At 57.1% G+C, this 26,940-nt stretch overlaps 1 protein-coding gene across 1 annotated transcript; it reads right to left on the reverse strand.

Moving 5' to 3' along the window:
• Positions 1–1,314: 1,314 nt before the first annotated feature.
• On the reverse strand, positions 1,315–25,007 carry ADCY7 (adenylate cyclase 7; the record flags this gene model as incomplete). Its single annotated transcript, XM_080704247.1, has 25 exons — positions 1,315–1,461; positions 1,870–1,994; positions 2,360–2,474; positions 2,750–2,854; positions 3,434–3,580; positions 4,136–4,291; positions 4,601–4,691; positions 5,631–5,824; positions 6,807–6,905; positions 7,624–7,749; positions 7,967–8,051; positions 8,901–8,998; positions 9,579–9,651; positions 9,825–9,908; positions 10,344–10,378; positions 10,659–10,847; positions 14,021–14,153; positions 14,360–14,518; positions 15,732–15,859; positions 18,987–19,098; positions 20,141–20,289; positions 20,577–20,726; positions 21,381–21,542; positions 22,197–22,400; positions 24,837–25,007. The coding sequence occupies 25 exons, from the start codon at positions 25,005–25,007 to the stop codon at positions 1,315–1,317; spliced, it is 3,237 nt and encodes a 1,078-aa protein (XP_080560373.1).
• Positions 25,008–26,940: the final 1,933 nt, after the last annotated feature.

Consider the following 26,940-nt stretch of genomic DNA (forward strand, 5'->3'; position numbering starts at 1 on the left):
CACAGCTATATTTTGAGAGCATAAATTTTAATATACCATTCTGAAAACAGCCCTTATGTGACAAGGTGATAGAAAATGCATTTAAGAATGTGTGTTTCCCTTACTAGCACTATTGCCATAAAATTCCATTATTCAGCAAGTTCCTGTATGTATAATTCCAATTATATGCAATGCATTGGTGATACCACTAACCCACCCAGCACCTTCCTGCCTGCAGATTAGAAGCAATTCCCCTTCCTAGCCCCACAAGACCCAGTACAAGCAGATTCCACCTTGACCTGCTCTACCACCTCCTCTTGGCTGTATTGTGCTCTGCAACAAGGATGTCAGCTCACCCCAGAATCCCCTGGTTAGTCAACTTGGCTGCAGCCCTTCATAATCTGTTGAAGGCTCCTGTGTGCAAATTTTTATGTATAACTTAAGGGAATTCATAGATGGCTTCTAGCAATGAATCCCTGCAATGTAGTGAAATTCGGTGACACTAGAGATCTGAAGGATGTTGTGGTTATAAGACAGCAGTGACGTCAGTTCATAAAAGGAGTGGACATTCTGGTAATTTCTCGCCTTGAAAAGTTAGGTTGACTTCTTTCAATGCCCTGTGGAGTTGAAGCACCGTAAGACACCACCTCACAAATCTAGTGTTTTGCCTCCAGTCATTCGGGTTCAAAGCAAGAACATCTCAGCATTTATGAGGGGCTGGCTTCCCAGGTGTGGGAACCGCAGTGTCTCATGCTAGTAGATCCTTCTAGTTCTGAAGCTCTGCAGACTAAAGGAAGAGAGGTGTGCTACAGGTTGTCACAAGTTCTGTCTCTACAGACGCTCCTCCTTCCCACCCCAAAATAGTAAGATACAGTCTTATAGTTAGTTGGCCCTGCTAGGAAGAAGGGAGGCTCCAACCCATGCTGAACAATTTGATTTAATGCATGCTCACAGGCCAGCAGGGTGGCTGTCTATCATGGCCATGCTCCGAGATCACCTCTATAGCACCCTGGGAACAAGTCCTCAAAGTCGCAGCACAGCCGGCATGGCATACCAGTGATCCTCTTCCAGTGAACTGGAAGCCATTACTGATCGGCAGCACAGAGGTTCTGGCTGCCACTGCACATTACAGCTCAGCAGTCACTTCAAGCAGGATCTGGTGCTCCTGTGTGAGCACTCCTCTAATGCAGGTCCCAAGGATCCGTGCACGCCATCTGCCGGGAGGTAGCGATGGACAGACTTTCAAGTACCTCCAGCTGGCATGGGACTGAGCCTCTTGGCTTGCTCAGGGAAGGAAACTGGCATCCCAGTGCAGTCTAACTCCACCAAAAGCTCTCAGTTCAGCCCCAGCCCTTGGAACTTGGCGGTGTCTGTACACACAAAGTAAGTCCGCAGTTCACCCTTGCCTTTGACATTAATCAGTCCCCGGCACTCACAAGAGTAACCTAGTCCCTGGAGGATGCTGCATGTCTCTTCAGTAACCTGAAAAGAAGAATCCAAGTCCTCAGAAGCAGCAAGAAAACCAATTGTAGTAAGGACAGATAGAAGTTGGCCAACAAGCAGCATACATGTCTGCTTTCAAGAATGTGATGGCTAAGCCGGGCATGGTGGCAGACGCCTGTAATCACAGTACTTGGAAGGCTGAGCCAGGAGGATCACATGTTCAAGGACAGCCTCAGCAAGTAGACTCCTAGGAACCTAGAGAGACCCTGTTTCCAAATAAAATTGGCCTGGGGGTGTAGCTCAAAGGTAGAATCCTCTGGGTTCGATCCCCAGTACCACACACACACACACGACCATGGTGGTAAAGCCAGGCCTTAGGCCTAGAACACCTCACCTCTAGCCAGTGTCTTTGCTCCTCCTTGGTCACACACTTTAGTGGGTTCTTACCTGGATTTTCCCAAGTTCTCCAGTGCTCTCCATGCGGCTGGCTACATTGACTGTGTTTCCCCAGATGTCATACTGAGGTTTTCGTGCCCCAATTACTCCAGCAATCACAGGCCCATGGTTTATGCCTGAAGATAATGTTTAGAGTTGGCCAATCATAGAGGCAAAGCCTCAGACTTTGCCCTTACGAGAGGCCACAGTTTGTCTTCCAACCACAGAGAGTAGTATCAAAACACAACTGAAATGAAGGTTTGGTCAGGGCTGCTTCCCTCAGTCTGCAAGTGAGGTGGCCCGTGTGGTATGAGGAAGGCAGGCCAAAGGAGGTCAAAATAATTACCCAGCTTCCAGGCTTGTCAGATCAGAGAGGGGTTTCTGAAACTTCATGAGGGACAGCCCCGTACAGCTTTGTCATGCAGACCGAGGGCAGGCTTACCCAGGTAGAACCTCTACCATCTCCCCCAAACCCTGACCTGCTCCCAGCCTGGGCGCTCACCAACTCGGAGGCGGAAGGAGTTGAAGGAGTGCCTGTTGATGCCATCCAGCTTGTTCATCAGGGCGATGCTGAATTCCACCATGACGCCAATGTGGGTGTGCTGCCGCTCCAGGTCCTGCAGGGCATGGCATGTGCGGTCCCGCCCCACCCCACCCCCACAGATCCTGTGGGAGAGGCTGTCCACGGGCAGTCACCTGGGGGCGCTCCTTCACGGGACTCCCTTTACCCACAGTTGCCGGGGACCACCACCCCAAATTTCCAGGCTGAGCCATACAAATGCCTTTGCACCCCCACCCCAGGACAGGGATAGGGAGGCGTCCACTCTAGGTAGTAGGTCACAGCCCTGGACCGCCTGGTGCACTTCCGGAACCTCGTGTGGCACTTGCGTACCTGGTTCTCATGCCCCGAGGGAACACTGAGCCCCGCAGCTGCCATGTAGGTGCTGCCGATGGTCTTGATCTTCTCCACACCGCTGAACTTGGGCTTCAACAGCAGCTACAGGACAAAAGGAAGCACGCTGCACCCACCCCCGGTGCTGAGGACGCGCGTGACCCTTCCGCCCCTCCTCAAGCAGGCGGCGCATCCTCCGCTCTTCCTGTCTGAACTTATGGCTGAGTATAGGTGAGGACACGGCCTCCTCCTGACATCTCCCTCCATTCTCTTTAAAGGAGAGATAGGCAGCTCAGAGCCATCTACTTAGGAAGGTGGATTCATCTTCACAAAGTTAATCCCACACTGAAGTCCTCTGAGACAGCAGACAGCTCAGCTGGAAATCAGCCTGTTTGATAAGGGCCTGGACAGTCTTAGCAAGCTGTCTGTCACTGAGATGTTAGTGAAGTATTTGCCAAATAAAACAATAAAGATAAATGTGTTTCTCTTACATCCGTGTAGTTGATGTTCTTCTAAGGGAGCTCCTAGTGTTTGTTTCACAGTGTTGGGTGAATCCAGGGCCTCGCACACGCCGGGCACTCACTCTGCCACTCGAGCCCCAGCCCTTAGGATGGCACAAGCCTCACCCGTGCCCTGAGCAGGCATGCGGGAGCCGAGAGCGCCCGGGGCCGGTGGAGGCCGTACCTCATCAAAGTCCGCGATGATCTCATTCAACAGGCGCAGGCACTCTAGCCCTTCCTTGTTGACGTCGCACTCCGTATAGAACACTTTGAAATCCGGCACAGATGCGAACATGACACAGACACAGTCGTAGGACTGATGGTACCAATCCTGGAGCCGGGCAGGGAAGAAATGGGGCCTTCTGGCCACAGAGCCTCTGGAGGGAACAGGGATGCACAGTGGGAACTGCCCGGCGTTTGGGAAGAGGCTGAGCAATGAGTCCCAGCCTGGCTGAGCATGACACGCATCAGGGCTGTGAAAGCACAGGGAGCTTCGGAATGAGCTGCTTGTGACGGTGGGTGGTTGTATACACCGGCAGAAGTCAGGGGATGGGTTCTATACTGAGCTGGTCACAGCCTCAGTTCCTTTATCTACAAAACTGTCCCTGCCACATGAGCTGGTGGGAATTCAGTACAGAACACGCAGACCATAAACACCAGAACACGTATTTGGTGTTCACAGAGGTAGAAATCAAGGCCCAAAGAAGCCAGGTATCTTGCCCAGGCAACACAGGGGCATGGGCTGTGACCAAGCTCGTGTTTTTTCTACCGCCACGCATCTTCTCCTGAGGCTGAGACCTAAGAACGCAATCTTGGCTCTGCCTCTTCTGCCTCTGCCTGTACCTTCAGTCTCCTACTAAGTGCTGGGCCCCTCCTCCTGCCACACCTCATTCAGCTTGTCCCCGATGAAATGGGCGGCCACATGGGCTGGCAGCACGTTCTCCAGGAGAAGGCGGTTCACGTTCTCCATGGTTTCAAACTCCTCATGTTCCTTCTTGAACTTCTTTTTCCACAAACAATCCAACCGGCAGTAATAGTCAATCTGCAAACTGGGAAGTGTCAAGATCCCACCCACAGTACAACATACCTGCTGGTGGGCACAGCCGTGACCCTGGGGATGCCAAGCCAGCCTGTGTTGCTGCTCAGCCTGCTCCCAAAGCGTGTCCTCCCAGCCCATTCGGACCACTACTCGTGCCCTGGGGGAGGCCAGGACTAGGATCCCCCCCTGACCAGGAAGCCAGAGCTGCAACAGGACCACGCTGTCTCCATGTCTGAGCCCCACCACCACCCTGTGCATCCCAACCGCCCAATGGAGGAAGCAGGAGAAGCTGAGCTAGGAGCCAGTGTGCACCTGTCTGGAGAGCATGACCAGAGTGACATAGAACAGGACTAGGTAGAAGTTGATCATGGTCTTCAGGTCCCTCGGCGAACAGCTGAGGGTGCTGCTGGACAAAGAGGACAGAAGTCAGCCCCAGCCCCAAGTACAGGGGTACCTGGGTCCAAGTGTGCCATGTGGTACAGGCAGAGGGGTGGACAGACAACTGCCGCAGCTGACCTCGCTGAGGGGACATCTGAGCTCACCCCAAAGGATCAGAATCGGCACGGTGAGGGTCTGAAGGCTGCTGAGAGCTCCTTGTGGGGAGCCAGGGCAGGGCCTTATAGACTAGCATAAAGACTGGGCAGAGGAGGGCAGAGGTTTCTTCCTGAGTCCCCAAGCTTCTGGCCTCTTAGTGCAAGGGCTCCAGGCCCCTCTCCTTTATCCAAAGTCCCTAGAATCGCTAGCCCTTCCTGTCCTCATGTATCAACACCTGTCCAGAAAGGGCCAAAAGCAACTGCTCTTGCTGAAACTCATGACTCAGGACACGCCTCAAAGATAGGTTGAACTGAGCCAGGCATGGTGGCACACACTGGTAATCCCAGTACTGGGGAGGATGAGACAGGAGGATCGCAGGTTCGCAGCCAGTCTCAACTACTTAGTGAGGCACTCCGTAATTCAGTGAGACTCTGTTTCCAAATAAAGAATAAAAAATAGGTCTGGGGTGTAGCTCAGAGGTAGAATGCCCCTGGGTTAAATCCACAGTACCACAAAAAGAATAACAAAAAAAACCCATGAGTTGAACTGGCCTAAGTCTCCCTCCCTTTTACCCCTACGCTAGCCTACAATCAATGAGCTGCAGCTGGCCTCTCTAGAACCAAATAACACTTGCCCCAGAAAACCAAGAGTCACATCCTCTGTTCTGAAACCACATCACCTGCCCACGGTGTCCAGTCCAGACAGGACTGTGGGTGCAAATGTACCCGGCTCAACTCTACACAGATGAGACAACGCACAGGTGCCATCACCAGCCACCAGCCAGAAACAGGCAGGGCGTGGGGCCTACCTGAGGGTGCCATTGGTCTGGGTGAGGTTGCCCAGGCTGTGACCACAGCAGTCCCACTGCCAGCACTGGGAGAGGTTGAACAGCACCAGGTAGGCCACCAGGGCCACTGTCAGCAGCACGACCTTCAGCTCCAGGCTCATCCGGAGGAAGACGGAGCAGGCGATGAAGCCCAGGATGCAGCTGCAGGTGTAATACTGGGGAGAGACAGAGGTCACGGGCCCTGTGCTGTCACCAGGAAGCATTCCTCCAGGGCACAGTTCCCAACGGGAGATGTGTTGGCACTAACACACCTGACTGCCAGGTCCCTACTACTGTGGGCTGCGCAGAGCCAGGCGCCTGCTGCATCGCACTCTCACCCCACGGCCGCCCTCTGCCCCTCTGCAACAAAAGCAGCCAGGAAATCTACATCTCTGTCATTGCGTGGTCCTGCAGTTTTACTACTTAAGGCAGGTGAGCTCATTTAAAGAAAAAAAATGCAGTAAATAAAATTCAGGCCACAGTTAAGGCCTGAACAGCCTTCCTATCTCCTGAGTCCCGCCACAATCTTGTCCTGCCCATGTTTCTCTTATGCTCAAGATCATTCTATGGCTCCCCACTCCCCCCAGAACAAAGACTATACTCTTTACCCTTGCATTCCTGCTCTTCCCTGACCTGGACCAAACCTACCTCTCTGGTTTTATCTCTCAATCCTCTCCACCCCCTCCCATGATACAAACCCCTGAACCTCAGAGAGTGTCAGAGAGGGCCTGAGCTCAGTCTCGCTGTCCTCTCTCCTCCTGTTTTCTTCTGCCTTCCAGAGACCCTCTGGGAACTCATGCCCAGCCTCCCCAGTCCCATGGCCCTCACCCTGCTTGCGTTAGGCCCCTCCTGGCAGACCTCGTCAGCCTGCTAGCGCCTAGCGCTGGCTTCCCACCTGAGAAGCTCACCGTTAACCTCTGAACCAAGTTTCCTCGTTAACAGAATGGAGAGAACACGGGGCCTTTGCAGGTGAAGTGACCGGGACAACCGCTAGTGTGGCTGACACCCGCCTGCCTGCCCAGCCCACAGAGCTTAGAGCTGGCCTAGAACCTGCCCCTCTGCGCTCCCAGGACGGTCCCAGCACTGCCTGCCTGGGCCTGGCCTTCAGAGGGAGGGGCTGGGGGCGGGGCTCTGCTTGGAGCCAGGACGGCCACGCACCGGGAGGAGCTCACATGGGGTCCTGCTGCTGCCTCCAGTGCTCCACGGGCTTGTCTGGTTGCTGCCAGACCGCTCCAGGGCTGGGGAAGTCATCAGCGGCTGCAGAAGAGACAGGTCCTGTTAGGGTTCATCCAAGGGACAGGGACCGTGGGTCCTGCCAGGGCCCAGTGAGGTGGACCCAAGACAACGGCGGGCACTGTGGGTGGCCTGAGCTGTGTGAGCTGTGTCGGGCTCAGCTCTAAACCCGGTGTGTAGCTGCAAGCCTGCTCCCCACAGCAAACTCTGGGTCCCAGCGTGGAGGGGGCAAGAGAAAGAAGGCCGTAGAATAAAAATGCTAGTGCATCTGTGGTGTACGTTAGCACTTTCCAGAGCCCCTTCTACCGCATGAGCCTGAGGGAGCAGAGCATGGGAGCTCTAGGGTCAGGGCACAGGGTGGCAGCGCCGTGGCTCTTGAGGAAGGAACTGGAGGAAGGCAGACGCCGCTCCGCAGGCTCTCAGACAGGTGAGACAGGACCTCCTCAGCCAGGAAGGAGGAAGGGGCCTCAGACACCGCTGTGACCGCACATCACGTTCTCATGGAGTGGCATGTAAGTGCCCTGGGTGCCCCAAATTCCCACTTGACAAGGGCGAGGAGCCCTGAGCCCCACAGGGCCACCGCCAGCTCTGGAGGGATTAAACCAGACGCAGCCTGAGGCAGCAACACTCTAGGATTCTAGAATGTAGACATTCCCAGGGTCAAAGAAGGCTCTTCCAGCCAGGGACCATGCCACGGGCACCCAGGGGTCCCTGCCAGGCACCTTCCCTGCCCCTAACTGACCATGTTGACGATGGCAACTGTGAGCAGGCTGCAGATGGTGAGCAGAGCCAGGACCAGCCTCAGCAGGGGCTGAGTCTCCACCCGCTGGGAGATGGGCCTGAGTGTCCCCCACGCTGGGCAGCACCTCTGTGGAGACACGGGGTCAAGTCACCAGGGCCTAGCAAGGAGGGACGGCCCACCCAGGGGAGCTGAGGACAGCCACCCACAGACAGAGCAATTGTCTCCAAGGCAGGCACCCGGCACAAGGGCTCAGACCAGCCAAGCTCACCAGGCGGACTCCAGGGAGGGCCCCAAGGCAGGGAGGGAGGGCTGTGGGGACCGAGGCTCAGGCGCTTCTACTCACCGAGAACTCAGTGGCAAAGCACAGGCCTAGCACCAGCACCAGCAGGCAGGCCACCACCCCAAAGGACACGCCCAGGGCCACCATCCTGGAGAGGAGGGGAAAGCCGATGTCCAGGAGGTCCTGTGCCCAGGACCCCTCCATGCCCTGGCTCTCCTGGCCATGCCCCCCACCCAGTGGCCACTCTTCACACAGCAAAGAGGATCTTTGAAAACTGTGGCCCAACTCCTTGGCTAATAACACACCAGGCCCTGACCAAAACGAAGACCAAGGTCAATGTCATGACCCCTTGGGGGCCAAGTATATAGGAAATGACCAATTGCACAAACCTTTGGACCCATGCCCAGCACATAAACATATAAACACATTCTCTGTTTTGTCTTTAGTAAGCACATCCAAGACTGGTCCATCCTTTGGCCTAACCATCCCTCCAGAAACCACAAACAGCTGACTTTTCAGCCGCACCTCCAGCTGACCTCACCCCCTCGTCCCTGTTCCCCAGCAGCACGGTCCAGAAGCAGAAGCATGAATCTCAGGAACCCAGGCTGGATGGCACTAACCCCTGAGCCTCATTCTCCTGCACAAGACGTTCAGAGTCCACCCTTAAAGAACTCCAAGCACCCAGGGCCAGGGCACACGCTAAAATGCCTTGGGGCCTCTCAAAATACAGGCAATTTAGATGGCGAAGGACACTGGGGGGTGAAGGAGGCCGACTCAATTACAGGAGGCACAGGCAATGACAAGTCGGGTTTGGTGACTGCAGATACGGGACCCAGGCCTGGTCCAAGCTGCTGGGGCTTCAGGGCCTGGAGTTACTGTCCTCTGCCAGCAGCCCTTCCAGCTGCTAGTGTGGCTCCTTGAAGGCTTTCCTGCTCGGCCCTTCTAACCCCTCTGGCTGAACCCCATGGGCTTGGCTGACCTCCCCTCTCAGACCAACCTGGGCATCACGAGGACGTGGACAAGCAGGATGCAGACAAAGATGAGGCTGGCACAGGCGAAGTCATGGCGGGCCCGGGGGATGGGCGCCAGGCGGTACTGGGGGCGAAGGACAGTGAGGGGCAGCCCTGGGGCCCACAACCAGCCAAGGGCCCCTGGGCATGCTTCCTGGCGATCTGGCCTAGGGAACCCAGGGAGAAAGCCCCTCCAGTCCTGGCTGCTCCTCACGCCTTGGCCCCTTGAATGGGGGTTAAGCTACACAACGGCACATGTGCCCAGCACCCGCCAGAACCCAGAGGCGCCCACCAATGCACAGCCACTAGAGGACAGAAGGCGGTTGTTTTGTAGCCAGGAAGCGGACCCGCAAGTCCCAAGGCCAAGGCTGATTTGGGGTGTCTGCTTGTTGGAAGGCAAGAGGCACTCACTGGCCCCAGCAGCTAAAGTCTGGCCTTTGACCAAAGGTCTCCCAAACATGGGGCAAATCCCTGGGGGTAGGGAATTCTAGGTCAAGGAGAAAGACACCAAGTCAGGCTGTGCCACAGAGCCCACCTCCATGTGGAACTTTCCCATGACCCTCCCCACCCGATCCTTTGGGCGTGTTGGCTGCCTTGCGGTTCATCCCCCACCCCAGGCCCGGGTGACCTGTTCCTCTGGGGTAGGAGCTGCCAGGGGCCCTCACCTCACGCTCAAAACCCTTCTCCAGAAAGATGGAGCCAAAGGTGGAGAAGTCATCGGACCTGGAGCAGCATGGCCTGGGGCGGGGTAGGGCAGGGTGAGATGGGGCCTGGGGCACAAGGGCCACACCCTGGGGGAGTGCCAGGGGAGAGGAAGGGGCAACTGGGCTGGGCATAAGAGTACAAGGTGGGCCTGCCCACGCTGGCCACCCCCCCACTCGAAGGGAGGCGAACCGGGGCTCGGGCTTCACCTGGTGGAGCTGAGCCCCTCGATGGCTGACAGCATCTCCTCATCGTAGGAGTCATCCTCTGACCGGCCCTTGGGGGACGCGCTCCTGGAATAAAACACCCAACTACATCATCCAGAGGACCATACCCCCTCAGCCAGAGGCAAGGGTATGGATGAGTCCCATGGGGTCCCCAAGCTCCATGTGGGAGGACGAGGGCTGGGCAGGTACCTCCGCTGTCCAGAGAGGGTGACAGCCCACCAAGAAGCAGCAGGTAGACCCCCGAGTTTCTGTCCAACGCTGCCTCTGCCACCAGGTCAGCATCAAGCCCAGAACGCTCACCAGCAGCCCCTTCCCTCCTACCAGCCCCGCTGACCCACCAGGGTGGGCACACAGGAAGCCCAGCCCCGGCTGTTCACAAGACCAGCAACCTGGAAGTGCTAGTGTACTTTGACTCAGCCATGCAAATGCCACAGAGGCCCGACTCTGGGCACAGCTGCCCTCCTGGGCCACCTGCCTGGAGGAGGAGAGCAGTGCCCGTACCTGTCGGGGATCCGGCGCCGCCGCAGAGGAATAGCCTGGAAGGGAAGGAGGAGCCGAGCTGGTCAGCCCACGCTGAGCCCCTGGGCCCACATCACCTAATCTAACCCTCCAACTCGGGTGAAGGGCTGGGCGTGTCCAAGCTGCGGCATTCTGAACTGGCATTCTGAACTGGGCTCGGGGATGCGAAAGACAGGGGCGGCCCGGCCTCCTCCTCGGTGTGGTCTCCAAACACCTCCACCGCCCTAGCCCCAGGATGGAGGCAGGGCAGATGCCCCACTCTGCGGTGGAGAAGTGAGACTTGGGGGAGGGACCTACCTTGGGCCTCCGCCCACTGGGGGCAGGGGTCTCCCTGCTCACACTCTCGCGGTGGTTGAGGTGTGCGAAGGGCCGCGCCGCCCCCCAGGACTCGAGGTAGCGGGTCATGCGCACTGAAGCCCGCATCTTCAGGGCCGCGTCCCCCTTGGGCTTGGGCAGGTGTTGGCTGGGTGGGGGCGTCTGCTGGCTCTGAGGAGACAGACAGCCGACCTGTCAGCCCACGCCCTCCAGCTCTCCCCAAGCAAAAGGAGAAACAACAAAGTTCCTTGGCCTGCAGACTCAGAGTTCCTTGGCCTGGGGACTCAGAGGCCGCACTGCAGGAGGCCCAGCTGAGGCCCTGTCCCTGCCCCAGGCCAGGGAGAAGCTGGTGGCCACACAGGCTCCTGCCCAGCCCCAGACCTCCCCCAAAAGCCCCCGGCTCCTCAAGACTCCTCAGAGGCACCTGGGGAGGCAGCACCAGCATCCTGCGGCACCCACCCATGTCTCTTCCGTCCTGTGGGGAACAGTGGAGAGGAGAAGAGCCCAGGGACACAGCAACTAAGGCTCCGGCTTCCCCCATCCCTCCTTCCTGGGAGATCTGCGGCATGGCCCCCAAACCAGGGCTCGGGGCCACCTCCAGACACGTGCCTGCTGTGGCCCAGCACCAGGCCAGGGCCTGGACGGCTCAGGCAGCCCTGGCCCCGCCCTTAGTGCCTTTGAGCCCAAGACATTCCATTAAAATAGCAGCCAGGGCCTTCCCCAGGCAGGGAAGCCAGGCAGGGCTGGAAAAGGGGGAAGTTACTAGAGACACGATTGGGCCACCTCCAGGTCTTCTGCGGCTTCCCCTATCTGTCCCCCAAACGTCCCAAACCCTCTCCTGCTCCTCAGGAGTCCTGGCCTCTCAGCCCTGGAGTACCTGCAGCCACAAACACCCGCTAAGCTACAGCGGCAACCTTCCCAGAAATTTCAAGCCTCCGGTCAACTGTCTGCCTGGACAGAAGGAACCAGCAAGGACGTGAACTGAGCCCTGCAGTGGGCAGCAACGTGCTGCTCTGGGGGTGGGGACAGTCCTCCGCTGCCCTCCATTACTGACAACGCTGCCTACCCAGCACCAAACATCAAGTTCAAGGTTGCTGATGCTTCTCTCAGAGCTGGGAAGCCGGGCACCCAGCTCCTGAGAAACGCGTGTGTACTGAACACCCAGCCATCGGTCAAATCGTAGGAGCCCCCAGCCCAGTCTGGCCCCCCACTGGACAGCCACAGTCCTCACACACAGACGGCTGAGTCGGTGCCTGCAGATGCTGGAGCCCTGAAGCAGCCACACCTGAACAGCTGGATGGAACGCCACGTGCACAAAAGGAACTGGGGGAGGGGCTGCCACCCGCTGAGCTAGAAGAGCTGATGAAGCTTTTTTTTTTTTGGTACTAGGGAATCAAACCCAGGGTCTTCTGCATGCTAAGCACTCTACCACTGAGCTATAGCCTCAGCCCTGCTTTATTTATTTATTTATTTATTTATTTATTTATTTATTGCAGGCCTGTGGATGGAACCCAGGGGCATTCGACCTCTGAGCTACACCCCCTGCCCTATTTTTTATTCTTTATTTTTTATTCTTTATTTTGAAACCAGGTCTCACTGAGTTGCAGAGGGCCTCACTTAGTAGCTGAGGCTGTCCGTGAACCGGGATCCTCCAGTCTCTGCCTCCCGAATGCTCATGCCTGGCTTTATTTTTATTTTTTTATTTTGTATGTGCGTGGTACTGGAGATTAAACTCAGGGGCATTTTACCTCTGAGCTATACCCCCGGTCCTATTTTATTTTTATTTTGAAACAGGGTCTCCCTAGGTTGATGAGAATCTCACTACTCGCTACAGCTGTCCTTGAACTTGCGATCCTCCCTGTATGGTCTGGGATTGTGAGTGTGAGCCACCATTCTCAGCTCTATTTTATTTTTTAATTTGAGGCAGGGTCTCACAAAGTTGCCCAGGCTTGCCTCAAACTTGCAATCCTGCTGCTTTGGCCTCCCAAGTCCCTGGGCTTACTATGGTGCGCACCACCTGCTCTGACGAGCCTTTCATTCTCCTACGTGCCTAAAAATCTCTGTAGAAACTTGCCACATGAGACCAGGATGCGAGGAAAATGTTCTCCACATGCCCTGCATACTTTCTCAATTTGCAACTGAGCGAATGAGTAAAGCTGAACAAAGATGGGGACGAGGCGAGAGGTGGATAGCCGCTAACAGGCCACCACGCAGCATGAGCCATCCTAAGACTATTCCCTGCAGCTCAGGTCTGACCTGGCATCCTGAGGTTGACGTGCTTAACCCGGCAGCCCTGAGGGAGTGGGGGTGGGGCTGCCGCTGCCCCTGGGTGGGGGTGCTGCTTCATTCCTCAGCCACCTGAGCCCTTTCTGGGCACATTCTGAGCACGGGGTTGAGGCTGGAGAGGGGGGCGCCCACATGGGAGTTCTGGGACAGGATAAGGGAACAGGAGCCTTTGGGGCAGAGGAAGGAGCACTGCTGTGCAAGGACCAGGGAGGGCTTTCTCAGATGTTGACGCAATGTGAAGGATGGATGTGGTGGAGCAGAGGGGACATCAGCAGCCCTGGGAGGGCTGAGTCAGGAGAGTGGATGCTGGGAAGATCACAGGCTGCCCCAGGCAAAGCCAAGACCCGCTGGAAGGAGCAGCAGCTACAGCGGACATTCTTGAGCAAGCCCAAGGATGACTCAGAGCACCCTTCAGACAAACTGGCCTCCCTCAAGCACAAAAGAATGGCCTGTGCTTGGTGAGGGCAGCGGATAGGCCCAGGAAGCCCCCACCTCCTGCTGTTTCTACCTGCTGAGAGCCTCCTCTACCATGGGGAACAAGCTGGGCCCCAGGGGGGGGGGGCTGGGTGGAGATGCAATCAGAGCCCAGGACTCGCAGTGCTCCCTGCCCAGTGCTCCCTGGCCAGGGCTCCCTGCCCAGCGCTCCCTGCCTGACCCCTGCTTTCCTGAGTCTCAACCAAAGTATGTTTTGAAAATGTCTTGCAAGAATCGGGAATATATAACCTTAAGAAAATAAGCTGCTGGCTGACAGCTGTTTATAAAGGGTTTACAACACGTCTGCCACAGTGTGGGGGCTTCACTCCTCCCCCAGGAGGAGGAGCTGCCGCTGTTCCCTGTCAGAGAAAAGCCGTGTTGAGCACAGCTGTTACCTGATGCCCAGCATATGCCCGGTGGCGGGGAAGTCACTCCAACCCCGGGCAGTCTACTGCCCACCTTGCCGCAGCCTTGTAGAGAAAAGCTCTCCTATCATGGAGGTCTCCCCCACAATGTAGACCCTCTCCCAGGGCTGCCAGCCCAGCCCCCCGGCCCCTCACCCTGCTGCCTGTGAGCCCTCGTACCCGGGGGTCGATGACCAGGTAGGTGCGGATGTTCATCTCTTTCAGGTAGGGGTCTCGCTGCTGCCCCTGCCCGTCCTCCACCTCGTATGCCTTGTCCAGGTGGTTCAGCGTCGCCTCTGTGATGTGCACCCGGCTGAGGAAGACCCAAGTCAGAGGAAGCTGCAGGGCCCAGGGGTGTTAGCACCCACCTGGGGATGCGCAGGAGGCAGGGCCGGGCAAAGCCAGACCAGACCCACACCCCCTCTGCAAGGACATCGACCTGTGACCTGCGCCCTGCCTCCACGCTGGCCCCACCCTGGCCCCCCGCCCCAGCATCAGCCCTGCCCCTCCAAGCCTCACCCAGGGACTCCGGCAGCCTCCATCCTGTTGGCCAAGGACACGTCATGGGACCAGACGTCATACTGCCACTTGCGCAGCCCGATGACTCCACACAGCACATTCCCCGAGTGTACACCCACACGCATGCTGATGTCCACACCCGTGGCCTCCCGCACCTGCCTGGGACAGAGCGGCTCAGTCACCCACCCGGCTGGGACTTCTGGGGGTGCATAGGCCTGGGACAGGCTGGAGGTCCCAGGTATGGATGGTGGCCCAGGGGAAGGTGAGGAACAGGACAGCCTGGCACTGCGGGCTCCTCAGAAGGACCGAGCCGTACCCCGGGAGGGTACAAGCAGATGTAGCCATGCCCAAGTTCAAAGGATGGGTAGGACAGAGGAAGAGTTTCTACTTGTGGTCCCTGTGGCCCACATTGATGACCCCACAACTCCACTCCTGGGTGTCCCCTGAAGCCTTGGCTGCCTTGAAAAGGCTGTCAGTGGACAGATGCCAACCGATATCCAGCATGGAAAGGGACATGGGGCTGTGGACCTTGTGGCCTGCTGTCACCCCAGTCTCTGGGAACCAGGAACCCCAACTTAGAGCCCCAGGGCACAGGGTACCCCAGACATGAGTAAGGCCTCTGCGTCCCTGGCTGAGTAGATGAGGAAGGTGGCACCATGTGTCCCCGGTACGGCAGGAAATGGTGCAGGGTCACAGTCAGAGGGGGCAGAGGGGACCCCCACATGGCACGGAGCAGGGACCTGCCCAAAGTGGCAGAGTCACTGACTCCATCCAGAGACTGTCCTGGCAGCACCGCCGCTTTGGGTGAGATTCCAGGAGGAAAGTGAGATTGGCACCTGGGAGCCGCCAGTGGCCGGCCTCCCCAAGCCCGTCAGCTGGGCAGCGCCCTCCCGGCCTCCACCATCTGCTTGGCCCCTCGGGAGTTCTTCCCAGAGAGCCTCAGGGGAAGCTGGAGGGCCGCAAGAGGGACCCCAGGAGGCCGAATCTCCCGGCAGCCTCAGGCTCAGTCCCTGGCCTACAGGAGCTTCCAGGGGCAGAAAGCATGTGGAGCCTTGGGGTGGGCCTAACTCTAGGTGTCATCCTGGAGTCTGCCCTGAGCCCCTCCTGCTGTTATTAAGACTCATCTTTGGACAGAAAGGGTCCAGCTTCCCCTGTCCTCACATCACCCAGCTCTGAGCTGAGATCTAAACTCCCGAGGCCACAGTGAGCCCAGAGGGGGCGGCAACGAGACCAGGTCTGAATCGCCCCACAGAGGGGACCTGCTGAGTGAGCAGGCAGGCCACCACCCAGCCTTGGTCTCTTCATCTGTAAAGGTTAGGATGCCCACCCCACATGCACTGGGAGGCAGGGCCAGGGCCCGGCCTGCACCTACTTAATGGCCTCGCATATATCCAGCCCCATCTTCACACAGTTCCGGGCGTGGGTGGGCAGGGACACGGGCAGGCCAGACACGCAGTAGTAACAATCACCCAGGATCTTGATCCGCATGCACTCGTTGGCCTGTGGGCAGGGAGAGGCCTGGTCAGGGATGGTCGGGGCCTGCACACCGCTCCCTCCCTCCCAGGGAGCCAGGCTCACTCCTGGCCCTGGCTGTCACCTGGGGTACCGGGCACCATGAGCTGCTCCTGAGCCTGGCAAGAGGAGGGGGCTCCAGGGGCTCGCCAGGAGGGACCCCAACTGGGGCTGCTTTGGTTTCTCTCATCCAGGCCATGAGTGAGCATCTACTGTGCACCTGGCCCTGGGCCAGATGCGAGGACACAGCAGCAAACAAGACACAAGCCCTGGGGCTGGGAAGAGCACAGCCGGCAGAGGCACACGGAAACAGATACATACAGTCCGCAGCACACCCAACTGCAAGAAGCATCAGGAGGAAATGAGGCCTGGAGGGAGAGGAAGTGCCCAGGCCAGAGGCCTCTGGAGAAGGTAACATCTGAGCAGAGACCCTAAGGGGCAGAGGGAGCAAGCCTCCCCCAGCCTGGAGGAAGAGCATGCCAGGCACATCCAGGACAAAGGCCCTGAGGCCAGGAAGCTCCCGAGACCCAACCAGGCAGCCAGAATAGCTGCGCGGAGTGAGTCAGGGAGGAGAGGCAGCAGGCGCCGGAAGTCAAGACTGTCAGGTTAAGCGGAGAGATGGCAAGACTGCTGGACTCTGGGGGCGGAGACAGAGAGGGAGGGGAGGCCAGGGAAGGGTGAGGCTGGGTCCTCATGGAAAGTGCCCAGAGGAAAGGGCCAAGAGGGCTGCCTCAGTTCCATCGGCAGCCAGCAGGCCCTTGGCAGCGGCAGCCGCAGGAACGGAACGGAGGCGTTGCGGGCGGGGCCTTAGGGAATCTGAAGGAGCCAGGAGCCACGTGGTGACACGAGCCTTTTCTCTGTAGTCCCACCCACACGCCACTGCTGACCCCGGGCACCGGGCACCCCACAGGCAGCCGTGGCCTCGGATTCCAGTGGAGAGGCCCACTTCCCTCCCGTGGGGTGCTAGGGCTGCGTGTGTGGAGCACCATGCGTCCAGGTCGGCCCTAGTTCTCTGCCCAGCCTCCACCCATGCCCATCAGGCCTGGCGGGGCCGTCCAGCACCACTGACCTCAGGATTTGAGCATGGCCAGCTCTCCCTCAACGTTTCCCTGCACTGTCCCAGCCCTGGGAACAGACCTTTGCTAAGCCTCCTCCAGCCACTCCGTCTGAGCAGGTGACCCAGGCTTCCTGCTGGGGCCTATCTGGCACTTGCTGGGCTCTGACTGGCACAGAAGTGCAGGCTTTGCTAGAAAGCAGGCACCTGGAGAGGGCCCGACACCCAGCGCAGGCGCAGGCTCCAGCCAGCCTCACCTCCTCAGCCAGGCGCAGGACTGTGCCTGCAGCCAGCCTCAGCCGTCAGGGACTTGGGGGAGGTGTGTGTCAGGCAGCTTACAGGCCCGCTGCGTCCCTGGTGCCTGGAAGTTGGCCCTGGCTCTTGGAAAACGCTAACTGTTCTGGAATCCCATAACTATTAGGAGAAAAGGCTGGATCAGCCTGCCTGTGTCTGCGTGGAGGCTGGACACTAAGCTGGAAGTCCAGCACCTGCCAGGGCCTCCCTCCCCCATGTAAACAGTAGGGCCGCCGCTCAGAGACCTGTGGGGAAAAAGGGAAAAAGGCAGGACTTTGGGCTTCTGGTCAGAGAAAGGCCAGTTGTGGCCCAAGACCCTGGCCCCCAGCCTCATATCTGACCCAATCCCTGCGGTTCTACCTGTTGGTTTTTAGGCCAGCTAGGTCCTAGAGGGAGAAGGCTCCAGGTTGGACAAAATCTGTCCAAGAGTGTCCCACAGCAATTACCCCCTGTAATGGGGACCCCAATACACCATGGGGAGCCCACTCCTGGTAGGGCAGTCCCTCCCTAGCCCTGATCAGAAAAAATCCTTCCCAGTGCAGGGCCAGAACCTGCCTCCTATTGAGGCAGGACCACTAATTCCACAAAGAGTTACGTGAGCCGCTTGCTATTTATTTATTTGTTTATTTTGGGTACTGGGGATTGAACCCAGGGACATTTTACTTCTAAGCTACACCCCCAGCCCTTTTTATTTTTTATTTTGAAACAGGGCCTCACTAAATTGCTGAGGCTCACCCTGAACCTACGATCCTCCCGTCTCGGCCTCCCAAGCACTGGGATCACAGGCAAGTGCCACCAGGCCTGGCTCTAGCCAGCATTAATCCTGATGGGTATGGGCACTGGCGCTGGTGTTTGAGGTTCTCCAGGTGATGCAAATGTGCACCCAGGATGGAAAGCCACCACCTTCAACTTACTCTTCTCCTTAGCAGCCACCGCCTCCAGGAAGCCCACCCTGAACACCTGAGGCCTGGATGGATATTCTCAAGCCATGCCAACCCCACTGCACCCATCTTCAACACTCCTAACCTGTAGGCCATGAGCAACTGAAGGGCAAGCCCGAGGCCCACCCAGGGTCTGGCTCTCAGCAGCAGGGTCCGTCTGACAAAACCCCTTCCCTGCCTAGTGCACTTCCCTGCCGGGTGCCAGGCCGGCTCCTTGCATCCTCCAGACACCGGGCACTCCTGACCCTCGGGTCCTCGCAGGTCTGACTGATGGCCCTGCCCACCTCCTGTCTTCCCTTGTGCACCGAGCCATGCTCATTTCATGGGCGTGCAGAGCTTTCATTCCATTTCAGGCATTTGCTGTGCTGTTTACCCGCCCACAACACTGTTCGCAATCCCCCTCAGCACTCTTTCTAGGTTTACACAGTTCACCTGGGAGCATGTCGAAAGCAGATGCTGGTGCTAGACATTTCGCAGTCCTCCCAGCCTCCTGGGAGGACAGAGAATCTCCTCCAGGCCGCCACCCTGAGCCCCTCTCTGGGCCCCATGGACCCCCAGGAAGGCACTGCTGATCCCCGCAGGCCTCACACCTGGGGCAACAGGATTCTGGCTGCCCTGGCCAGCTCCGGACCCATCTCTACCCTGAGTGTGCAGAAGACTTCGCTGCCAGGAGGCTGAAATCCAGCCGGGCCCCTGAGCCCGCTCCTGGCACACCGCACCAAGGACGTGGCGGAGAGCACTGGCCAGGCTCACCTAGGCGACCCGGAACTCCGCGCCTGCTCCCGGCACATGCTGCGCCGCCGCAGACGGGGCACCACCAGCTTACCTTGGCGATCTGGTCGAACTTGCCGAAGAGCTCGTTCAGCACCACCACCAGCTCCTTGGGGGAGCAGTCGCTGGCCAGCCGCGTGAAGCCCACGATGTCCGCATACAGGATGCTGGGGGCGGGCGGGGGTCAGGCCCAGACCTGTGAGGCCACCGTGGGGCCCCACCGGCCCGTCTCCCACTGCCCCTCCGCGGTCCCTTGGCCTTCACAGGGATGGAAGAGGTTCCCAGCCACAAGGACAAACTCAAGTTCCATTTTCATGTTGCAGTGAAGTGAAGCAAAGCCCAGAGACCACAGGCTGCCACCCAAGTGGCCAAGGATGCTCCCAGGGGCGGCTCAGGCCGCCTTTCCTCCGTCTCTGGACCTCTGCCCTGAGGCAGGGCTGCAGAACTCAATTCCCTGGTTAGATGTGACTCCTGCTCCCGCAAGCCCACCTCCACACCCACTCTTGTTTTTCTTCATGGGATTTTTTTATTTTGGTTTTGCTTTTGTTTTATTTGCAGTACTGGGGATTGACTCCAGGAGCACTCTGCCACTGAACTACATCCCCAGCCCTTTTTATTTTTTTATTTTGAGACAGGATCTCGCTAAGTTTCCCGGGTTGGCCTCGAATTTCCCAATCCTCTGCTTTGGCCTCCCAAATGGCTGGGATGACAGGCATGTGCCACCGCACCTGGCCACACAGGTCTAGTCCTCAAGCCGTCCGCCCAAGACACCCACTCCAGAGAGGCAACTGAGGCCCAGACAGGAGGGCTGTAATTCCCACCAGGTCTCCCTGCTGCTGCAAGGCCGCGAGCTCTGATGGTGCGCAGCCCAGCCGCAGGGCTGTGGACATGGAGCATGTATGCACACTGGTCCTGGGCAGAGGCCCAGCGGGGTCCTTAGCACCCACACCTACTCCTAACTAGGGTCAGTGCACTCACGCAAGATTCTGTGGGCCCTTCAAATCAGCCATGGACAGTGTCTGTACTGGGGGATTGTGGCTGCTGGGTCTGGGGGTTTCCCCTTCCTTGGGGGGCCTTGTGTCCTATGGAAACCATCTGAAAGGACCTCTTCCTTCCAAGCAGTGATGCTATCTGACAAAAGGCTTTACAATTTCAGCGAGGTCCTGGGTCTTCCCCTTGCCATCCTGATTCTCTAAGAGCCCTGCCCACCTGACATTCTGGTGCCGCTTGACGTAGAGGCTGTGAAAGTTGTTGTCTGGCATGTAGCGGCGGTCCCCACGCTCCTTGAGTCGCTCGATGATGGCCAGTTTCATGCCCATAGAGATGTGGGCCGGCAGCACCGAAAGCAGCAGGTTTTCCTGGGCAGAAGTGGGCAGAACGGTAGGCGACCCATGGGGTGGGCAGGGCACAATAGGCCCCAGGCTTAACCTATCCGCCTCTGTCCCCTGCTCTCTGTTGGCTGATGTCCAGCACCGACCTAGTCGGGCTCATGGCCTCCCACATTCCCAGTGGCCCCCTGGGTGAGTCTCGAGTGGAGTCTGGCCACGCACCCCATGCTCCACACGTGTCAAGCATCCGGCAGAGTGAGAGAAGGAGAAGGGGTCTGTGCAGGGCCAGGCCGAGGCCGGGGCGGCACAGTCCTCACCTGCTGGCGCTTCTCGATGCGCAGCTTCCGGCGGATCTGGATGCACTTGACGGTGTAGGTGAACAGGTCCCGGGAGGCGTCCTGCATCTGGTACTTGTGGAAGGCGCCCGTGAAATTCCCGCACAGGAAGATGACCGCGTTGGCCAGCAGCTGGGGTTGGGGGCAGGGTGAGGCTCAGTGTCCTGTCTGGCCGATCCATCCCTTCCCCAGTACCAGCCCCTCTTCCCCATTCCCTCATCCCCACCCACCCAGGTTGGCACTCTTCCTGGGGCAGGCCTGGAAACTGAAGCCCAGGCAGGGGTAGACAAAAAGCCATGACTACAGGACCAGGACTTGGGCCTCCTCTGCGTTGCATCTGCTGGGCACCTGTCCTGTCCCGTAGTGCTTGGGTACCTGAGATGGAGGAAGCCAGGCAATTCCAGGCAGGTGGAAGCAGCCACCTCACAAGCCTGGGGCCCAAGGGACTTCCTAGAGCAGTTGCCAAAGGCAGATGGCACAGTGTCCTGCTGGCTGCCCAGGGCTCTGGCCTCTCCTGGGGTGGACACCTAGGCCAGCCAGGAGGAAAATGCATCTCTATGTCTCCATTGATTATAAATAAAAAGGCCTGTGGTCACAGGGACAGCAAGGCCAGCAGAGCTAAGACCAGTAGGCAGGGCCCACCCCGAAAAAGCTTCTGAGCACTTAGAAAGCCCAGCGTGGACCCTTTGCCAGAACTTAGGGTTCAACTCATCCATGTGGCACCCTGACTGCCCTGAGGCCCAAACCATATTCCCTCCCCACATGGACCCCCCATTCTGTCCTCACCTGCAGCCCCGCCTGGGTGCTGGGTGCAGTGAAGGCCCCCATCAGAGCCGCGGACACCAGGAGGTGCGAGACGGTAGAGACCACCCCTACCACGATGGCGCCTTGCATGCTGAAGGGCAGCAGTGTATACACCACGAAGACAACGAAGAGGAAGAAGGGCACCTGGGGATGGCATCAGAGGCTCACCGGGCCAGTCCAGGCCCAGGACACAGCCCAGGCCCAGCCAGTGGCAGGTGTCCATGGCCTCCTGCCTCCTGCATCTTTCTCTGCCTCGGGATGGACCCTCGCAGACAAGGCCCGGCCTGCATCCACCCTTCCCACATGCCGATCCATGTCTATGGCCACAGACAAGCCCATACCCTGTGCCCTGTACCCCAGGGAGCCTCCCAGCACCCTGCCAACAGGCTCCCCCTCCACCTGGATAGGTGTGGCAGGCCTGCTCGCCTGCTGCCTATGGTGGCACAGAGCCCCCTCCCCTACCTGCCAGGCACCCTCCCCACTGGAGCCGCATCTCTCCCTAGCCTGCAGACGTGGTTTCCAAGAGCCTCACCCACCCAGCCGCAGGAATGGTCACAGTACCCAGGTGCACTGGTCAGACTGCCACCCCTTGGTAACTGTGGCCACCTCAGGGAACCGAGGGGACAAAACCAGCCTTGGGCCCATCCCAAGTCACAGAGCCAGTCACGAGAGTGGGCAGGGCCATGGCCACACACCCAACAGGTCTGTCCTCCAGAAGGGACTGCTGCCCAGCGAGGGCAGGAGCTGCTGGGAACAGCTGGCTGTGGCCCCAACCCCAGGTCCCCACCCCACACGTACCTGCTCCCACACACAGGCTGCCTTCTTCCAGGAGCTCACCAGCAGCACGTAGCCCAGGGTCACAAGGCAGGCCCAGGAGAGCAGCGCCATGGCCCTGAGCCACCGGTGGACCAGGCACTCAATGTACACCAGCAGGAAGAGAGCCACAAACACGGTGAGCGTGGCAAAGGCTGCACCCAGGACAGCCTGATGCCTGGAGGGGTCCTGGGGGGCAAGGAGACACGCAGGAAATGCAGCAGATCTCTCCAGTGGCACCTGCCCCCTGCAGGAAGTGCTCCAGCCTCACTTCTGGAAGCCTCCACAAGGGGTTCAGGCCTCCTCGAGTGCCGTCACCACCACCAAGGCCCCCTTTCCTAGTCCTCAGGGGCCTGTGTGCCCTTCTCACCGTGCCCTGGACCCAGCACTCCCCCGGCCACCCTCTGAGGCACAGCCAGCCCCTCCCTCTTGCAGAGCCATCTTTCTCTGCACACACCTGCAAGTGGCAGGTGTCACTAGAGGAGGCTGGGGCGGGGCTCTTTTTCAGGCAGTCTTGGGGTCAGGATTTGGATCTGGCATGTCCCCAAAGGCTCATGTGTGGGAGGCTTGGTCCCCAGGCCGCAGCTTTTAGAGGTGGGGCTCCTGGGAACTGATTGGATTGGTAGATCAGCCCGATGGCAGAGTCACAGTTTGGGGGGCATCTTTTGGGGGTGAGAACTACAGAAATGGGGTCCACTTGGAGTAAATAGGTCACTGGGATGTGCTGCAAGGGGGTATCTTGTTCTTTCTTGTTCTTTCTCTCCTTCCTGGCCACCATGAAGTGAGAGACTCTGGAGACTCTGCTCCACCATACTCTCTGTGCCATGACATTCTACCTCACCACTGACCAACCACAGTACAGCCAGCTACCATGCACTGAAAGCTTGAGGCAAAATAAATCTTTCTTCCCCCTCAACAATTTTCTCAGGCATTTGGTTACAGTAACAGAAAGTGGACTAATAACACACTTGGAGAGGGCCTGCAGAAGAGGACATGGCACCTGACTTCAGAGGGTAAAAGGAGGCTTATGAGGGATGAGGACAGCAGCGTCCTGCACAGGGAGGCCCTGGAGTGAAGACACAGAGGGTGTAGCTCAGAGGGGTAGCTCAGAGGCCTCTGGGTTCAATCCTCAGTACACAAAAGAAGAAAAAAGGTTTAGTCAATGAAAAAATGGAAAAATGCAGGTACTCAGTCACACCAGCTACGTCTCATGTGCTCAACAGCTGCACACCGTGAGTGTCTTGTAAAAAGTCAGAGGCCTTGGTCAGACGTGATGTCGATGGAGTCTTCCCAGAGAGCTGTGTGAAGAAGGGTTCTGAAAGGTCTCGTAGCACACACTTGTAATCCCAATACTTGGGAGGCTAAAACAGGAGAATCCAGCTTTGCTGCCAGACCCAGCCACTTAGTGAGGCCCTCCGCAACTTAGTGAGATACTGTTTCAAAAGAAAAAAGAAAAAATAGGGCTGGCATAAAACTCGGAGGTAGAATGCCCCTGGGTTCCATCCCCAGCAATCCTCCCTGCACAAAAAAAAAAAAAAAAAAAGGGTTCCACAGCCAGGCATGGTGGCACACGCCTAATCCCAGTACTTGGGAGGCTAAGAGTAGAAGATCACGAGTTTGAGGCCAATCTAAACAATGTAGTGAGAACTTGTTTTAAAACTTTTTTAAAAAGGGGAAATTGCCAGGCATGGTGACACATGCCTATAATACCAGTACTTGGGATGCTGAGAGGACCACTGATTCAAGGCCAGTCTCAGGGACTCAGCAGAGGCCCTCTGCGGCTTAGTGAGATCCTGTTTAAAAAAAGAATAGGGCTTGGGGTGTAGCTCAGAGATAGAATGCCCTTGGGTTCAATCCTCAGTACCAAAAAGAGGAAAGGGGGGTGTCTGTAATCCTAGCTATTAGGGAGGCTGAGGCAGAAGGATTGCCAAGTTAGATTGCCTGAGCAACAGAGACCTCATCTCAAAATAAAAATAAAGCCAGGAGTGGTGGCACACACTTGTAATCCCAGCATTCAGGAGGCTGAGACTGAACATCGTAGTTCACAGACAGCCTCGGCTACTTAGTGAGGCCCTTTGCAACTTAGTGAGACCCTGTTTTTCAAAATAAAGAATAAAAAGTAGATCTGGGGGAGTAGCTTGATAGGGCTGGGGGTGTAGCTCGGAGGTAGAATGCCTCTGAGTCCCATCCACAATACCGCAAAAGTTAAAAAATTTTTAAAAATTAAAATGGCTAGGAGTGTAGTTCGGTGGAAAAGTACCCCTAGGTTCAACCCCCAGTGCCCAAAAAAGGGGGGAAAAAAGAAGGATTCTGAGAGCCCAGCAGCTGGGTTGAGCAGATGACCCTTGATGTGCAAGGAGCTCCTAGACACCCCACACATGCCATCCCTGATGTGTCTTCAGCAGAGTTCCACCGGAGAAAAGTGAATCATCAATGTCATAGCTAAAGCCAATCCAGCTCGCCAAATCAAATTCAAAATAACCTGTCTCCCATCAGCCTAAATGCCATGGGTAGCGTCTCACAAAGGAGGAAACAGGCTTCAAGAAGACCACTCGCCCAGGACTCATGAGCACCGCGTGCCAGGCGAGATCCCAGACCCGGAGAAGTGCGGCCACTGAGACTCACCCCGTGGCTGAAGGCGATGAGGAGGAGCGCCACGCAGGCGGCAGAGGCCACGGCGAGGAGCAGCAGCAGCAGAGGCCCATGCTGGCTGGTGAGGCGGTACTTCTCATAGAGCGCCGCCTGGCCGGGGCCCTCCTCACCCTCATTGAGGAAGTAGCGCCCCTTAGCCGGCATCCTCCACCCGTGGCACACTCGTCTGGCAGCCCCCTTGGGAGAGCCCACAGTGGAGGGCATGTGTCTGCACAGCCTCCTCTGCAGCCTAGGCCTTGAGCCTCTCCCGGGCAGATGAGTGGGGCTGGATGGAGGCACCCTGGGCCTGCAGCCCCATGGGCCACACTGGCCAGCCGTCAAGCCAACTCACTGCACCGCTGACGTCCTTCCAAGCATCCAGGACAGGCTGGCCACATACAAGAGGTCCTCAGCTCTGTGGAAACAAGGCAGACCCAGGAGGGAAGGGCTTGCATCAGGGAGAGGGGTCCAGGGCAGAGGCCTTTCTAGAACTTCACTGCCCAGCCACATTGGCTACTCACAAAAAAAGTGTGTGTGTGTGTGTGTGTGTGTGTGTGTGTGTGTGTGTGTGTGCCTGCCTGCCTCTGAGCTATAGCCCCAGCCCAATTTTATTTTTTATTTTGAAAAAGAGTCTCACTACTTGCTGAGGCTGTCTGCGAACCTGTGATCTTCCTGCCTCAGTCTCCCAAGTACTGGGATTATAGGCATATACCACCACACTCAGCTCCACAATAGAATTTTAGTTAATCAATAATAAAACTAGCCAGGCATGGTGGCGCACACTTGTAATCCCAGCATTCAGGAGGCTGAGACTGGAGGACTGTGGTTCGCAGACAGCCTCAGCTATTTAGTGAGGTCCTCTACAACCTAGTGAGACCCTGTCTCAAAATAAAGAATAAAAAAATGGGGCAGGGTGTATAGCTTGGAGGTCGAATGCCTCTGATTCCATCCCCAGACCCGCAAAAAAAAAAAAGAAAAAGAAAAAGAAAAAGAAAAAAACTAAAAGCCGGACATGGTGGCATATACCTATAACCCTAGTACTTGGGAGGCTGAGATGGGAAGATCACAGGTTTTAGCCCAGTAGTGCAGTAAATTAGTGAGACCTGCCGGGCGTGGTGGCACACACTTGTAATCCCCACACTTGAGAGGCTGAGACAGGAGGATCGCACGGGTTCGAAGCCAGCCTCAGCTACTTAGTGAGGCTCTCAGCAACTTAGTGAGACCCTGTTTCCTAATAAAATACAAAATAGGTCTGGGAGTATAGCCTAGAGGTAGAAAGCCCCTGGGTTCCACCCCCAGTACCACACACAAAAAAAATTAGTGAGACCCTATTTCAAAACTCCTGTCTCCGCCTCTTAAGTACTGGGATTACAAGTGTGAGCCACCACGCCTGACTCATAAAACTCTACGGTACAGTGCTACTCTGGAGGTTTAGAGTGTTACTTTCATGGGCCAATCTGTGGTCCACTGCAATGCATTTTGCATAAGGTGTGAGGCAGGGATCAAGGTTCACTTATTTTTTTCCAAGTGGATCTCTAATTAACCCAGCAGTGTCTAATGAACCACTTTGTGCACTGTATTTCAGTGGAGCTGCCTCTGTCATCAATCAGATGAACATGCAGAGTCTGTTCCCATGGTACCTGTACAAATACGACACTCCTGGATTCCTGGGGCTTTTTAGTGAGTCTTGTGCCTTTTTAGTTCCAAACAGTGATCTTGGCAGCACTGGGGTTGGGGGCTGCCTCAGGGCCTAGATGGGATGGGGAGGTGAGGGCCACAGGACCTCTGTGCCTGCTCCAAGCAGAGAATCCCCCTGCCTCTGTGTTACATTATGTTTCTATATGAGATTGCATTTTCTTAGTGGATCCATTGACACAGTGTTTTTGTTTTTTTGTTTGTTTGTTTGCGGTACTGGGTATTGAACCCAGGGGCATTCTACCTCTGAGCTACATTACCAGCCCTATTTTTTATTCTTTATTTTTAAACAGGGTCTTCCTAAGTTGCGGAATGTTTCACATAAGTAGCTGAGGCTGGCCATGAACCTGCGATCCTACTATCTCAGCCTCCCAAGTCCTAGGATTACAAGCATGCACCACCA

The sequence above is a fragment of the Muscardinus avellanarius genome (genome assembly GCF_963383645.1).
Source record: "Muscardinus avellanarius genome assembly, chromosome: 10".
Classification (NCBI taxonomy): Eukaryota; Metazoa; Chordata; class Mammalia; order Rodentia; family Gliridae; genus Muscardinus; species Muscardinus avellanarius.